At 42.2% G+C, this 18,136-nt stretch overlaps 1 protein-coding gene across 1 annotated transcript; it reads right to left on the minus strand.

The window, feature by feature from the left end:
- Positions 1-262: 262 nt before the first annotated feature.
- LOC311132486 (glyceraldehyde-3-phosphate dehydrogenase-like) lies at positions 263-17,342 on the minus strand (the record flags this gene model as incomplete). The annotated part of the gene is made up of 7 exons (XM_084165770.1): positions 263-272; positions 15,528-15,625; positions 15,933-16,016; positions 16,073-16,138; positions 16,446-16,536; positions 16,904-17,013; positions 17,250-17,342. Coding segments are annotated over 7 exons (552 nt in total), but the record flags the coding sequence as incomplete, so codon positions are not given.
- Between the last annotated feature and the right edge of the window lie 794 nt (positions 17,343-18,136).

Here is an 18,136-nt window from a genome sequence, read left to right on the forward strand (position 1 = left end):
GGAGGTTCTAACAAAGACACAAAGTAAAACCTTAATTCTTCCAAATCAAATGAGGGACGAAGACAACAAAGCCTTGGGTATCGGCTACCAAATGGATGAAGACATGCTCTACATGTTAACCTCAGTTAACTTTTCCAAAAGGAAAAAGAAGATGAGAGTTGGAAAAAATCTTCTCAAGGAGGAGGTGAGAACTGAGACACCTAACCCACTGACTAGGAGGGCTCTCTTAAGCCAAGTGGCTGGACTGTACGACCCAATTGGCTTAGTTACACCTGCCAAACAGAAGGGGGCAATTCTTGTTAGAAAAGCATTCCAAGAGGGAGGGGGTGGGAAACTAACCCAACAAACCTGGGACCAACCTCTCTCAGAAAGCCTCAGAGAAGAAGCCATCCAGCTTTTTGAAGAATATGTGCAGCTTGGAGAGGTGAAATTCCACAGGAGCCTCACACCAGCTGGCTGGGAAGGGAAACCTTGGGGCATCACATTCTCTGATGGAAGTGACAAAACCTATGGAGCTGTGATGTACTTAAGATGGGAGACAAGTCAAGGCACTAAAGTTCGATTAGTTGAATCAAAAGCCAAGCTGACACCCCTGGATCGGAAGGGAGAAGCTGTAAAAGCTGAGATCTGTGGTGCTGTCTTCGCAGCCAGGATCAGGAAGTATGTGGAAAAGCATGCTCGAATGAAGATCGAGAGATGGTTCCATCTACTTGACAGTAAAACGGTCTTGGGAGCCATTCAAAGAGTCAGTTATGGGTACAAAACCTTCTTTGCAAATAGAGTGGGTGAAATCCAGAAGGCTGGACAAGTGCAAGACTGGTGGTGGATCCGTGGGGATCTAAACATAGCTGACATCATAACAAGAGGGGGTGCTCCTGAAGATTTGAAGGAGAATTCCACATGGCAAAATGGACCAGATTTCCTAAAGTGGCCAGTGGAGGAGTGGCCTATAAAATCAGCTGGAGAGGTTGCAGCTCATGCCAGGGAGAGTGTAAACAAGCTCCAGAGGAAGGCATTCTCAGGTGCATTAACAAGAGCTCAAGCAAGAAGTAGTCAGCAGAAAGAAGACCTACAAGGCACTCAGGAATGTCCAAAGAGTGAAACTCAAGAGGGAATACCTGTGGTAAACCCAACTCTTCTTAGAAGGAAGCCCACTGGCTGGGTTAAAGATCTTGTGGAAGTAAGAAGATTCAGTAGCCTGTCCAAACTGGTGAGAGTCGTTGCCTGGGTTTGTCTAGCAGCCAAGCAGTGGCTGAAGAGGAAGGGCCAGGCCCCTAAACAGGCAAAGAGGGAGGTAAGATCACCCAAGCAAGCTGTGCTGACTGTCAAAGAACATGAAGATGCACTCAAAGACCTTTTCCTCGCAGCTCAAGAAGGTACAGATTTTTCAGACACAACTCTAAGCAGACTGACAGTGTACAAAGATGTGAACTCTGGGCTGCTAGTTTGTGGAGGCAGAATTCAGACATTCAACGAAGATAAGACAGCAGTGCCAGTTTTACCCTTTGAAGCATGGGTGTCTACACTGCTGGCACAAGAATCCCACAAAGCAAACCACGAGGGAGTGGCAGGAACCCTTCTCCGGATGAGGAAGAAAGCCTGGGTAATAAAAGGCCGTAGACTTGCCAAGAAAATGGTTGACAGCTGTGTGGTCTGCAGGAAAAACAAGGCAAAACAGTGTCAACAAATCATGGCTGACCTGCCTCTAGAGCGAACAGGCCCAGCTGCACCTTTTGAATTCACCACCATGGACCTGTTCGGCCCTTATGAAGTGAAAGATGAGGTCAAGAAGAGAACTAGACTCAAAGTATGGGGAATAGTCTTCTGCTGCATGGCTTCCCAAGCCATACACACTGAAGTAGTGGGTGACATGTCATCTGAAGGATTCCTGCTAGCCTATCAAAGGTTCACTTCACTGAGAGGACACCCCAGGAAACTCTGGTCAGACCCTGGCACTAACTTTGTGGGAGCCAAACCCGCACTTCAAAAATTCCTTAACCAACTAAACAAGTCTGAACTTGAAGACACAGCTGCCAAGCATGGTACAGAATGGTCATGGAAGATCCACCCTGCAGACTCTCCCCATAGGAATGGTGCCGCAGAGGCAGCTGTCAAAGTAGTGAAGCGGGCGTTGAGCAACCTTGGTGGAGATGGTGTTTTCACGTGGGGAGAATTCCAAACGTTTCTCTTCATGGCAGCCAACCTTGGTAATGAGAGACCCATCGATGCAAGAACTCAAAGCAGAGAAAACGTTTCTCTTCATGGCAGCCAACCTTGGTAATGAGAGACCCATCGATGCAAGAACTCAAAGCAGAGAAGACTGTTTTTACGTGGTCCTTCTAGACAGATTTAGTGACCAACAGTTTTTTACATGGTCCTTAATTTCTCAGGATTTAGCGACTTATAGCTTTTACAGTAATAGAACAATTGCTCACTCACTGAATATCTAGCTATACCCTTGAAACATGCTTGGATCCCAATAGTTTGAAAATAAAACAATCTCCTCCCCCCAGCTTTTGATCCTTTCAACACATAAACAAAATGCATTTGTCTAATCCCTTTAATAAAAAATGTACACAGAATACATGGAATAATTATGAACGTGCATATAGCACTTTATTGTTACAATGAAGCAAGCATGGTCTTGAACAGATATTTGATTTTGACTGGCTATATGCCACCTTAAAACAACAGGCAGGTCCCTACAGCATAGAAGTATATTACATCATCATTTTCAAAGGCTGATAGGAAGCTGTATAAATCTTGTAGAATTATACTTTAATAAAACTGCAATGGAAATAACCAACACATTACTTTTCAAATGAGCTATTATTTCTAATAATAGTAGTAAGTTCAATGCACAGTTCTTCAACAAGTGGAGTGTAGGTGAATGAAACTTATTGGTAATGGAAAGAGTAGAGAGGTTAGTGGAAATCCCCCCAACCCTTCCTAAAAAAATGTGATCTCCTTGTGGGAAATCTTGGCAGACTTCTTGGAGTAGAGTGAGGTAAACACAGTTATTGCATTGAATGACTTTCAATGTCAGTAAGATGGCGGTAGGTAGCTTAGTGGTTAAGAGCGTTATGCCAGTAACCGAAAGGACGCTGGTTCTAATCCCCAAGTCGACTAGGTGAAAAATCTGCCGATGTGCCCTTGAGCAAGGCACTTAGCCCTAATTGCTCCTGTAAGTCACTCTGGATAAGAATGAGTCAAATGTAAAATGTTGCTGGTCACCAAGCACTGATGCTCCATTACACGATTTCCTGTTGTTTGATTGAGGAGGGCTGAAATATGGGAAAATTAAGTTTATTTTATTTGACACATGCATAAAACAATGGAGAACATACTAAAAAGGTTAACTGTTGAATGTTGTACTTACAGTCAATTGGATCAGTGGAGGGAAAAGTATGACTTGCTGACAGGCCACGCCCTCTTAGTGTGGATAGATTGCTGTTGGTCATGAAATCCTGATGCTTCTTGTTTAGATCTCCCCACAGCATTTTATCTATGCCAATCTCTGGCCTGCGTTTCACTGAAATGTCAGAAGGCTTGAAAACTATTACAGACTACAAAGGGAAGCACAGCCGCGAGCTGCCCAGTGACACAAGCCTACCAGACGAGCTAAACCACTTCTATGCTCGCTTCGAGGCAAGCAACACTGAAGCATGCATGAGAGCACCAGCTGTTCCGGATGACTATGTGATCACGCTCTCCGTAGCCGATGTGAGTAAGACTTTTAAGCAGGTCAACATTCACAAGGCCGCAGGGCCAGACGGATTACCAGGACGTGTACTCCGAGCATGTGCTGACCAACTGGCAAGTGTCTTCACTGACATTTTCAACATGTCCCTGACTGAGTCTGTAATACCAACATGTTTCAAGCAGACCACCATAGTCCCTGTGCCCAAGAACTCTAAGATAACCTGCCTAAATGACTACCGTCCCGTAGCACTGACGTCTGTAGCCATGAAGTGCTTTGAAAGACTGGTCATGGCTCACATCAACAGCATAATCCCAGAAACCCTAGACCCACTCCAATTTGCATACCGCCCCAACAGATCCACAGATGATGCAATCTCTATTGCACTCCACACTGCCCTTTCCCACCTGGACAAGAGGAACACCTATGTGAGAATGCTATTCATTGACTACAGCTCAGCATTCAACACCATAGTGCCCTCTAAGCTCATCACTAAGCTAAGGATCCTGGGACTAAACACCTCCCTCTGCAACTGGATCCTGGACTTCCTGACGGGCCGCCCCCAGGTGGTAAGGGTAGGTAACAACACATCTGCCACACTGATCCTCAACACGGGGGCCCCTCAGGGGTGCGTGCTCAGTCCCCTCCTGTACTCTCTGTTCACCCATGACTGCATGGCCAGGCACGACTCCAACACCATCATTAAGTTTGCCGACGACACAACAGTGGTAGGCCTGATCACCGACAACGATGAGACAGCCTATAGGGAGGAGGTCAGAGATCTGGCCGTGTGGTGCCAGGACAACAACCTCTCCCTCAACTTGACCAAGACAAAGGAGATGATTGTGGACTACAGGAAAAAAAAGAGGACTGAGCACGCCCCCATTCTCATCGACGGGGCTGTAGTGGAACAGGTTGAGAGCTTCAAGTTCCTTGGTGTCCACATCACCAACGAACTATCATGGTCCAAACACACCAAGACAGTCGTGAAGAGGGCACGACAAAGCCTATTCCCCCTCAGGAGACAAAAAAGATTTGGCATGGGTCCTCAGATCCTCAAAAAATTCTACAGCTGCACCATCGAGAGCATCCTGACTGGTTGCATCACCGCCTGGTATGGCAACTGCTTGGCCTCTGACCGCAAGGCACTACAGAGGGTAGTGCGTACGGCCCAGTACATCACTGGGGCAAAGCTCCCTGCCATCCAGGACCTCTATACCAGGCGGTGTCAGAGGAAGGCCCTCAAAATTGTCAAAGACTCCAGCCACCCTAGTCATAGACTGTTCTCTCTGCTACCGCACGGCAAGCGGTACCGGAGTGCCAAGTCTAGGTCCAAAAGACTTCTCAACAGCTTCTACCCCCAAGCCATAAGACTCCTGAACAGCTAATCATGGCTACCCGGACTATTTGCACTGCCCCCCCACCCCATCCTTTTTACGCTGCTGCTACTCTGTTAAGTATTTATGCATAGTCACTTTAACTCTACCCACATGTACATATTACCTCAACTACCTCAACTAGCCGGTGCCCCCGCACATTGACTCTGCAACGGTACCCCCCTGTATATATAGCCTCCCTACTGTCACTTTATTTTACTGTATATATAGCCTCCCTACTGTCACTTTATTTTACTTTTGCTCTTTTTTTCTCAACACTTTTTTTGTTGTTGTTTTATTCTTACTTTTTTTGTTTAAAATAAATGCACTGTTGGTTAAGGGCTGTAAGTAAGCATTTCACTGTAATGTCTGCACCTGTTGTATTCAGCGCATGTGACCAATAAAATTTTATTTTATTTGATTTGAAGATCATCTTCCAGTAGCATTTTGAACATGTACTGTGTGTGTGTCCCACAGGAATCTATCTAGGCATTAAAATCAGACTTATGTGTCATAGTGTAACTGGAAGTGGCATTTACAGTTGGAATGGAGGATGTTGCTCTTTTCTCAATGGTGGTTTTCACTGTACTGGTAGAATGGTCAGGTGTATAATTACTTGTATTTAAGGAGAATGGTGTTATCTCAAAGGTGGTGGTGGTCTTTGTTCTAGTAAAATTGTCAGGGCTAAACATACTTGAAGTTATGGATGTTGGTATCTTTTCAGTGGTTTTAATCTGTGCTCTGGAAGCATAAGCAGGGGCTAAAACTGGAAATCAAAGATGAAGTTGGTCTCGCCTCAGTGGTTGTTTTGTTACCATGGTCCTGTCCTGAGCGTGTGACAGAAACAGAAACAATCAACAGAAACAATCAACTTAAAGAGAGAGTTTTCTACAGAAAGCCCTGTGAAGTAAACAAAGCATAGAATGCATTTGCCACGCTTCTCTAAAAACATCCCAGAATACCTTATCGATACTTAAATCAGACTTATATTGACACAATATCACTCCAGAAGATCTGTGTTTGTCTACGTTTATGGAACATAACTTTTCCCAAATATTTTTAGTGTCCTTTTAAGTCGTAGTTAAAGGTATATATATATATATTAATTAAAGGAGCACTCATTTTCCGCAGTGACAATGTCAATCTGACCTACCTGTGTTAGTAGATTTGACAGAGGCAGTTGGAGCTGGAATGGAGGAAAGTGTTTTTTCCTCACCATTTTCTCCTCAACATGCAAGGCTGCAGGGGCAGGAGCCACGGTTTCGTCGTTGCACTGACTTGTGGATGTGGTATTGGTAGGAATAGCTGTAGTCGGGCTGAAAGAGGTTTTCCCAACATTATATTCCTCCTCTATGAGACAGACAAAGATTTTTTTTAAAGGAGAGAAAGAGAGATGGCGCAGGGAAACCCATTCAGCCTTAAAATTTAAAGCCACAATTTGTAACTTTGGCAAAAAGACAAAGATAATTGATTAAAAAAACATTATTATTTGAAAAAATGTTTAAAAAAGGTATAATCTTTGTAAATGATATCATAGGTAGGACTGGTGGAGTTATGTCGCACATGCAGCTAACATAAACATATGGAAATGTCTGCTCTACCCAAAATTACAACCAAATAATTGCAGCATTACCGCAAAAATGGAAGAGGAAATTGGAAGGGAGAAAAAGTAAGGAACTTGTCTGTCGGCCCTGCATTAAAGAACATCATTTGTTAAAGAAAATTGTAATAAAAAAAAAAGTATACCAGTTTCATTTAAGGACCAAAAGATTGACAGCCATCCCATATAGATTGCAAAATAGTTGGGAAGAGATTTTTGACGTACCGATTCCATGGCATAGTGTTTATGAACTGATACACAAAACGACGCAGGATTCAAAACGTATAATTTCTTTATTTAAATTACTATTCGAAATTCTTGCTACCAACATAATGTTATTTATATGGGGGATACAATCTTCCCAGCTCTGCAGATTTTGCTGCGAAGAGACAGAATCATTAGATATTTTGTGAAACATCACAGTACAGTTGAAAAATATATGGCAAATAGAAATCCAATATGGATGGTGTTAAGAGATAGATGGGAGGTGTTGAATGGAGCTGAAAGATGGGACTAATAACAACTAACAATAACTAATAACAACAAGATACAGTGGGGGAAAAAAGTATTTAATCAGCCACCAATTGTGCAAGTTCTCCCACTTAAAAAGATGAGAGAGGCCTGTAATTTTCATCATAGGTACATGTCATCTATGACAGACAAAATGAGAAAAAAAATTCCAGAAAATCACATTGTAGGATCTTTAATGAATTTATTTGCAAATTATGGTGGAAAATAAGTATTTGGTCAATAACAAAAGTTTCTCAATACTTTGTTATATACCCTTTGTTGGCAATGACACAGGTCAAACGTATTCTGTAAGTCTTCACAAGGTTTTCACACACTGTTGCTGGTATTTTGGCCCATTCCTCCATGCAGATCTCCTCTAGAGCAGTGATGGTTTGGGGCTGTCGCTGGGCAACACGGACTTTCAACTCCCTCCAAAGATTTTCTATGGGGTTGAGATCTGGAGACTGGCTAGGCCACTCCAGGACCTTGAAACGCTTCTTACGAAGCCACTCCTTCGTTGCCCGGGCGGTGTGTTTGGGATCATTGTCATGCTGAAAGACCCAGCCATGTTTCATCTTCAATGCCCTTGCTGATGGAAGGAGGTTTTCACTCAAAATCTCACAATACATGGCCCCATCCATTCTTTCCTTTACACGGATCAGTCGTCCTGGTCCCTTTGCAGAAAAACAGCCCCAAAGCATGATGTTTACACCCCCATGCTTCACAGTAGGTATGGTGTTATTTGGATGCAACTCAGCATTCGTTGTCCTCCAAACATGACGAGTTGAGTTTTTACCAAAGAGTTCTATTTTGGTTTCATCTGACCATATGACGTTCTCCCAATCCTCTTCTGGATCATCCAAATGCACTCTAGCAAACTTCAGACGGGCCTGGACATGTACTGACTTAAGCAGGGGGCCACGTCTGGCACTGCAGGATTTGAGTCCCTGGTGGCGTAGTGTGTTACTGATGGTAGGCTTTGTTACTTTAGTCCCAGCTCTCTGCAGGTCATTCACTAGGTCCCCCCGTGTGGTTCTGGGATTTTTGCTCACCGTTCTTGTGATCATTTTGACCCCACGGGGTGAGATCTTGCGTGGAGCCCCAGATCGAGGGAGATTATCAGTTGTCTTGTATGTCTTCCATTTCCTAATAATTGCTCCCACAGTTGATTTCTTCAAACCAAGCTGCTTACCTATTGCAGATTCAGTCTTCCCAGCCTGGTGCAGGTCTACAATTTTGTTTCTGGTGTCCTTTGACAGCTCTTTGGTCTTGGCCATAGTGGAGTTTGGAGTGTGACTGTTTGAGGTTGTGGACAGGTGTCTTTCATACTGATAACAAGTTCAAACAGGTGCCATTAATACAGGTAACGAGTGGAGGACAGAGGAGCCTCTTAAAGAAGAAGTTACAGGTCTGTGAGAGCCAGAAATCTTGCTTGTTTGTAGGTGACCAAATACTTATTTTCCACCATAATTTGCAAATAAATTCATTAAAAATCCTACAATGTGATTTTCTGGAAAAACATTTCTCAATTTGTCTGTCATAGTTGACGTGTACCTATGATGAAAATTACAGGCCTCTCTCATCTTTTAAGTGGGAGAACTTGCACAATTGGTGGCTGACTAAATACTTTTTTCCCCACTGTATGTGCTTTCTTGAGCAGGGGGACCTATCGGGCGCTGCAGGATTTCAGTCCTTCACGGTGTAGTGTGTTACCAATTGTTTTCTTGGTGACTATGGTCCCAGCTGCCTTGAGATCATTGACAAGGTCCTCCCGTGTAGTTCTGGGCTGATTCCTCACCGTTCTCATGATCATTGCAACTCCATGAGGTGAGATCTTGCATGGAGCCCCAGGCCGAGGGAGATTGACAGTTATTTTGTGTTTCTTCTATTTGCGAATAATCACACCAACTGTTGTCACCTTCTCACCAAGATGCTTGGTCTTGTAGCCCATTCCAGCCTTGTGTAGGTCTACAATCTTGTCCCTGACATCCTTGGAGAGTTCTTTGGTCTTGGCCATGGTGGAGAGTTTGGAATCTGATTGATTGATTGCTTCTGTGGACAGGTGTCTTTTATACAGGTAACAAGCTGAGATTAGGAGCACTCCCTTTAAGAGTGTGCTCCTAATCTCAGCTCGTTACCTGTATAAAAGACACCTGGGAGCCAGAAATCTTTCTGATAGAGAGGGGGTCAAATACTTATTTCCCTCATTAAAATGCTAATCAATTTATAACATTTTTGACATGCGTTTTTCTGGATTTTGTTGTTGTTATTCTGTCTCTCACTGTTTAAATAAACCTACCATTAAAATTATAGACTGATCATTTATTTGTCAGTGTTCAAATGTACAAAATCAGCAGGGGATCAAATACTTTTTTCCCTCACTGTATATACAGTTGAAGTCGGAAGTTTACATACACCATAGCCAAATACATTTAAACTCAGTTTTTCACAATTCCTGACATTTAATCCTAGTAAAAATTCCCTGTCTTAGATCAGTTAGGATCACCACTATATTTTTAAAATGTAAAATGTCAGAATTATAGTCGAGATAATCATTTATTTCTGCTTTTATTTATTTCATCACATTCCCAGTGGGTCAGAAGTTTACATACACTCAATTAGTATTTGATAGCATTGCCTTTAAATTGTTTAACTTGGGTCAAACGTTTCGGGTAGCCTTCCACAAGCTTCCCACAATACGTTGGGTGAATTTTGGCCCATTCCTCCTGACCGAGCTGGTGTAACTGAGTCAGGTTTGTAGGCCTCCTTGCTCGCACACGCTTTTTCAGTTCTGCCCACAACTTTTCTATAGGATTGAGGTCAGGGCTTTGTGATGGCCACTCCAATACCTTGACTTTGTTGTCCTTAAGCCATTTTGCCACAACTTTGGAAGTATGTGTCACGGTTTCGGCCGAGGCTGCCTCTCTTCCTTGCTCGGGTAGGCTTCGGCGTTCGTCGTCTCCGGAATACTAGCTGCCACCGTTGCATGTTTCTATGTTCGTTTGCTTTTGTCTGATTGTTGTTACACCTGTTATCGTTTAGTGTAATTAGTGTCCTATAAGTTCTCGTTGTGTTTGTCTAGTGTTGTGTGTGATTGTTTTCACTGTCGTGCGTATTGCTTGTGTCTATACAGTTTGCTCGGTTGAGCTGCTCTCCATTTGTGTTTGGAGTATTTTGTCGCACGTGTTTAGTGCGCCCGTTTTATTTCGCCTGCGTGCGGAGTTTCTCGCCTCAGGGCATTTATTTTCGTGCTGTGTTTATTGCTAACCACTAAAGTCTTTTGGACTTACTTTGTGCGTCCTGTGCCTGATTCCACCACCACACCCACCTACAGCTATACTGACAGTATGCTTGGGGTCATTGTCCATTTGGAAGACCCAAGCTTTAACTTCCTGACTGATGTCTTGAGATGTTGCTTCAATATATCCACATCATTTTCCTTCCTCATGATGGCATCTATTTTGTGAAGTGCACCAGTCCCTCCTGCAGCAAAGCACCCCCACAGCAGGATGCTGCCACCCCCGTGCTTCACGGTTGGGATGGTGTTCTTCGGCTTGCAAGCACCCCATTTATTCCTCCAAACATAACGATGGTCATTATGGCCAAACATTTACATTTTTGTTTCATCAGACCAGAGAACATTTCTGTACGATCTTTGTCCCCATGTGCAGTAGAAAACCGTAGCCTGACTTTTTTATGGTGGTGCTGAGCGGCCATTCTGGTTATGTCGATATAGGACTTGTTTTACTGTGGATATAGATACTTTTGTACCTGTTTCCTCCAGCGTCTTCACAAGGTCCGTTGCTGTTGTTCTGGGATTGATTTGCACTTTTCGCAGCAAAGTACGTTCATCTCTAGGAGACAGAACGCGTCTCCTTCCTGAGCGGTATGACGGCTGCATGGTCCCATGGTGTTTATACTTGCGTACTAGATGAACAGATGAATGTGGTACCTTCAGGCATTTGGAAATTGCTCCCAAGGATGAACCATAATTGTGGAGGTCTACAATTTTTGTTCTGAGGTATTGGCTGATTGGTTTTGATTTTCCCAAACCCACTGGCTCCAGGTCATCTATAAATCACTGCTAGGCAAATCCCCGCCTTATCTTAGCTCATTGGTCACCATAGCAACACCCACCCGTAGTATGCGCTCCAGCAGGTATATCTCACTGGTCATCCCCAAAGCCAACACCTCCTTTGGCCACATTCCTTCCAGTTCTCTGCTGCCAATGACTGGAACAAACTGCAAAAATATCTGAAGCAGGAGACTCTTATCTCCCTCACTAACTTTAAGCATCAGTTGTCAGAGCAGCTTACCGATCACTGCACCTGTACAAAGCCCGTCTCTAATTAGCCCACCCAACTACCTCATCCCCATGTTGTTATTTATTTTGCTCATTTGCACCCCAGTATCTCTACTTGCACATCATCTTCTGCATATCTATCATGCCAGTGTTAATACTAAATTGTACTATTTTGCACTATGTCCTATTTATTGGCTTACCTTCATAACTTACTGCATTTGCACACACTGTATATATATTTTCTATTGTGTTATTGACTGTACGTTTTGTTTATCCCATATGTAACTCTGTGTTGTTGTTGTTTTTATTGCACTGCTTTGCTTTATCTTGGCCAGGTCGCAGTTTTAAATGAGAACTTGTTCTCAACTGGCCTACCTGGTTAAATAAAGGTTAAATAAAAAATTAAATAAAATTCCCATGATGTCAAGCAAAGAGACACTGAGTTTGAAGGTAGGCCTTGAAATACATCCACAGGTACACCTCCAATTGACTCAAATGATGATCAGAAGCTTCTAAAGCCATGACACCATTTTCTGGAATTTTCCAAGCTGTTTAAAGGCACAGTCAACTTAGTGTATGTAAACTTCTGACCCACTGGAATTGTGATACAGTGAATTATAAGTGAAATAATCTGTCTGTAAACAATTGTTGGAAGTGATGCAGAAAATTACATTGATGGAAGTTACAATCTTTCTGCAATATTAAAGCTGATCTACACCCCAAAAAAAGAAAATAAATATACAAAATATTTTAAAAGTGTTTGGGAAGACACCTGACTTTTCTAGTGCCTTTATATGATCAATGGCCCTCTCAAATTGTCCAAAGGTAAATAAAAGTAGGTATTTAATCTCTTACTTACCCTGGGTGATTTCATCTTGATAACTGTCCATATTTATAAACTATATCACAGATGCAGATATCCGATGCTAGTGGGAGTGATCAGATATATTATCAATGATTAATTATTATCTATCAGCTATAAGGGACTACTCCGCAACCAGTAACAAAGCCATTAAAAAATAAAATACAAAAAGTAGATTAAATTGAACAACTATTTTCTTCAAACAAATGCACCAGTTGTCCCTGTCTTGGAAAAAAACAATAGTACATTTACAATGACAGTCATGAATAAAGTATAATAAAGTTCAAATACTTACATTAACAATACATCTCTTTGCTTGTTGTCTTGTTCCTATCAAGTTTTTTAAAGAGGAATGATATGGCTGTGATTTGGATGCACTGATCTCTTATTGAGTTGTCTGGCTTACGTCACCTGCATTTTTGTAACTTGCTTTTCCTCTTCCAAGGAACCAAAAATAAGAGAAGCATTTTTCTTTAGAAATCAATGCACCTCTGCACATTTCTTGTTTCCCAATATATATTTTTTAAAGATGTGTGTATATATATATATATATGTATATATATATGTATTTATATGTATGCATGTGTATATGTATGTACATATATATTTTTTTTGCTAGAAAAAAAAACATATGGGCGATTGGATGTGATGCAGACAATTACATTGATGGAAGTTACAATCTATCTGCAATATTAAAGCTGGTTTGCCCCCTACATTTTTTGTTTGTTTTTAAAGGCAATAGGGTTGCCTCACAAAAACAGGTCTGGATGACAGTTAATGACTCATCAGAAACTGCATACTTTCACTTTCCACTACCTAGCTGTCAGTGGCGGTCAGTGCCGTTTAAGATGAGGGAGGACAATTTGTTTTTAATGATTATGGCCTTATTTCTATTACAGCATATTGGATGACTCTCATTCATATTTCATTCACCCAGTTCAATGTAACAGCAATAGGTTTAGTCTACTACATGATACTCAAACTTTCCCTATACCCATCATGAGGTTGCTACAATCGACAAATTTGAAGTGACAGACAGTGACACATGGACAGACAGTGACATTCAATACGTCGTTGCACACTGTTGCCTGCATCTAGCTGATATAGGATGTAATCATTAGTCCAACGGTTGCTAATGAGAGTTTCTATTGGACAAATTCAGGTATGTTTATCCCCATTTTGTTCTATTTGCTTCCGTTTAAGAAACGTTTTTCAACAGAATCGTCGGAATAAATACACTGCTGATCAAGTTTAAACACAGTTCACTTTAATAGCAGCCACGTTGTATTCCTTTTTGCATCTATGTGCTCTTCTTCTCTCACCTCTTCCCTTCACTTGTTGACATCAATGCACAACACATCAGCTGTATGTGACCAGGCAAAAAAAACTTTCCAAGCCAAACCGCTACACACAGCCTTAATCGTTGTCAACATATTAGCTAAAGTAACGTCATAGCTAATAGAACTAACATGTTAGTGAACCCGCTACAATCATGCAGTAACATTACAGTATAAGGTGAATGCACCAATTTGTAAGTCGCTCTGGATAAGAGCGTCTGCTAAATGACGTAAATGTAATGTAAATGTGTACAGTCAGTAAGCAGTTACACCGGGCCCCGGTGGCAATAAATTAGTAATACCAAAGCTTATTTTGACTTGGAACAGTTCCAGTGTTGTGTTGGAAAGTTATAGCCAGCTAGCTAACATAGCATCCCTCTGTTTGAGCAGGGTGTTTCAGTAGGCTAAACTAGATAGCTGCATTTGCTAGCTAAGTAAGTGGAACTGAAAAAAAAAAAAAAATTATAATTCTCTATTTCTGTCTTGCTTCTCCTTCATTTTGGAAAAAATTAATTTGATCAAAACTGTTCAACTATTGTCTTTCTCTCTCTTTGAGTCAACTACTCACCACATTTTACACACTGCAGTGCTAGCTAGCTGTAGCTTATGCTTTCAGTACTAGATTAATTCTCTGATCCTTTGATTGGGTGGACAACATGTCAGTTCACGCTGCAAGAGCTCTGACAGGCTGGAGGACATCCTCCGGAAGTTGTCATAATTACTGTGTAGGTCTATGGAAGGGGGTGAGAACCATGAGCCTCCTAGATTTTGTATTGAGGTCAATGTACCCAGAGGAGGACGGAAGCTAGCTGTCCTCCGGCTACAGAGTGCTGTTGAGGCTACTGTAGACCTTCTTTGCAAAATAGTGTGTTTAAATCAATTATTTGGTAACGTGATTATATTTAGTATAGTTTTATCTAAAAAGGATCACTTTAAATGTTCTACAATTTAATATTTATGAAATTCACTGAGGAGGATAGTCCTCCCCCTTCTCCTTTGAGGAGCCTCCACTGCTAGCTGTTGAAGAGAAATCATTGAACCATTATCTTGTCAGGATAATTTAATTAGTTCACTATAGGTGGTAGAAGGTTCCTGTTGTCAGACTGGAGTAAATGATTGGCAGATTTTGGCATGCCATTCATGGTCCAAATGCTTTGTTTTACAGCCTCTGTCCGGCTTTAACGAAATGTACCATGACAAATCTGCTAGAATGTACCATGAGAACACTTCACAAACAGAACACTTTTATTGTGTGACAGAGTGAATTATGGCATGGTGCGGTGAACATAAATATTTTGCAGGCAAAAACAAAACTCCATCCACTGAACAGAAATTTAATTTATTTTAAAACTGTTGCTGTGGACTTTGCTACTGGTTCTTGCTCTGGCGGTGGACTGTTGGGATGTCCGTTCAGGAGAAGGAAGATGTCATGGGATGTTGGGGCGGCGCACAATTGGCCCAGTGTCGCCCATGGTAGGGAAGGGAATGGCCGGCAGGGATGTAGCGTGGGTTCGATTCCCACGGGGGGCCAGTATAAAAAAAGTAAAAAATTAAAAAAAAAGTATGCACTCACAAACTGTAAGTCGCTCTGGATAAGAGCGTCTGCTAAATGACTAAAATGTAAAATGTAAATGTAAATGTTGGAGGTGTGCTGTGGAGACTTTACTCCTTGAGTGCCATGTGCATACACAAGTCAATAACACGGTTGCTATAGCCGTACTCATTGTCTTACATATGGGAGAGGGAGCGTGAGGAAGGAATCCTTATAATGTATATAAATATTCAAAATTACTGCATTGATTGTGTGTGTGTGTTGAGGGGGTAGGTCTGGATACATACCATGAGACCAGCTTGACAAAGTGGTCATTGAGTGCAATGCCTGCGCCGGCGTCGAAGATTGAGGAACGTTTGTCGCCGTTGAAGTCAGTGGATACCACCTGTGGAGGGGAGAGCAATAGGCTTTAGGCTCATTATGTGAAAAACAGAAATGAACAGAAATTTTTGAGTTTAGGTATTGCATCATATGACCTTGAGGCTCAGCACATGAGAGCAGGGAAAGCTTGGGCCCTGTTCAAGTAGTCATAAAATGCATCCTTCCTTATTTCCTTTATTGTGGTAATCACTGACATGACATGATTAGGGACAGCAACACAGAACCTTGGTCACACCTATCAAATCATGTTCGATCAGTGATTTCTATAAGTATGGAAGGAATTATGGGTCTTGGAATGGGAAAATATTTACCTGGTCCTCTGTGTATCCCAGAATTCCTTTCATGTGTCCTTTGGAGGCCTCCTTGATGACTCTCTTGATCTCTTCATAAGGGGCCTGAGGCAGACAGGAGAAAACATTACATGTACGACAAGAATGTTGATACCCATCACGAACATGGGGGCATTGGCGCTGGGGGCGGAGATGATGACCCTCTTGGCACCTCCCTGCAGGTGAGCCTGTGGTGGTGGTGGGTGGGGTGAGAGGTCAAAGGGTACGTCTGTGTAACAACAAATACACAGCATCAAGGCTGCCTTGCTTGATTCAGTCACATACAGCTGATGATATGCAAAATTGGTAGTCTGGATGCAAAAATGAAGATATCAATGTAAACAATTTACAGCATAAAAATACATACAGCATTGTGCTCACTTGCTGATCACCCACAACCTTATAGCTATGAAGTCCTAAGAAATATATATTTTTCACAGAATTCAAGTATAGACCATTGTCAATGACCTACTGCTAGCGAAAAGAGGTACTTACAGAGGCCTTGTCGATGGTGGTGAACACAGCAGTAGACTCCACAACATAGTCAGCTCCAGCATCGCCCCACTTGATCTGGGAAGGGTCCCTCCTGAAGATGACAAAGAGATAGGAGAAGTTAGGATTATACCATAAAACTAGGGTTAGAATTACAGAGGTTCTGTGCACTCCCATAACAATCCAGGGATGGGAACCTGAAGTGTTACACCATGAGCACACACACACACACACACACACACACACACACTAGCCCACTGCTAAGGGACTCCCAAGAGTCAATGTGGATGTTTAAGAAACACAGACAAATCTTCATATTGCCAAAATAAATGTATAACCCAGCAATTTGATTCTGTGCAAAACAGTGTATCTGAAAAATGCACAGTGTCATTTCAAACCCTGCACAAAATAAGCCAATGTATGCACCTGGAGCATTAGTAAAGAAAAGGAAAAACCCTTACTCATGGAAAACTGTGATGTGCAGGTTGCCAATGACCAGCTTGCCATTCTCTTGTCTCACTTCACTGTGCTTCCAAACACTGTGGGTGGAGTCATATTTGAATATGTAGACCTATGGAACAGAGGCAAGGGTAGAGAGCTGGTCAGTGATATTACATACCATCTTTAGGGAGGTGTTGAATATGTGTACAGTAGACTTGTGCACCTGAGATATTTATTGAGTTTAATGGGAACAAACCTGACCTACTCAAGGTCTGACTTCAGTCAAATAGGTTTATATTTCTCAATTTATTTCAATTTCCATACATTTTAATTGTATATTTGTCAGTAGCTATATAAAGTTCTCACTATGTAGTCCAGGTTGATAAAGGGGTCATTGATGGCAACAATGTTGACCTCTCCGCTCTTGGCGGCGGCACGGGTCACCAGGTGCCCAATACACCCAAATTCGAGAAGAGAAATCAGATAGTTTTACAGTTAATCCACATGTATCCATGTTACCACACCATACCTGCAGGTGGCAGCAGCCCTTTACTGTCATTGACAGCTCTACAAGGCCTGCCAACCCTGACTGATAACAAGACTTGACATTTGCTGCCCAGAGCCTTTGTTTATGCCTAATATGGTTGGGTTGGTGCAGCGTGCTGACCCATACAACAGACAAGTGTGGGTTAAGAACACAAATTGTAGAAGCAGGGAAGGGGCCAGGCTGGTCAGTGTAACATTTGTAGTTCGACTATGCAGTAGTCTGATGTCAAGATTAATCAACGCTCCACACTATCAGTTGTGTATATCTAGCTCCCTCAACCCCAAATTAATGGAAAAGAGCAGTACCGCAAATTACATGGTGCGCATCTGGGGTAACATGAACTTCTCAAAAGAAGACCACTTATAATGTATGAAAACATTTCAGGAACTTTGAGTGTAATGCCCCTTAAATGCCCAGTTGCAACATAACTTGGGTGTAAAGTTTAGTGGAATACATACTGTATGTATACTGTATGTACGGTATGCACTGTTCCCTTTACTGTTTAACTCGAGCAGTCTACTGATAGGACTACATTAGTCAAATACTGTCAATGCTGGAGACTTAAGTCATCACCACTCACAAACGGTTGAGAAATGTCTAGACTGCAATATGGCAAATAGTCTTGCAGCCAGCTAGTGAAAAAAATATATGTTTCGTGGTATATACAGTACCAGTCAAAAGTTGACACACCTACTCATTCCAGGGT

This window comes from Coregonus lavaretus (genome assembly GCF_964263955.1).
Source record: "Coregonus lavaretus genome assembly, chromosome: 7".
Taxonomy (NCBI): domain Eukaryota; kingdom Metazoa; phylum Chordata; class Actinopteri; order Salmoniformes; family Salmonidae; genus Coregonus; species Coregonus lavaretus.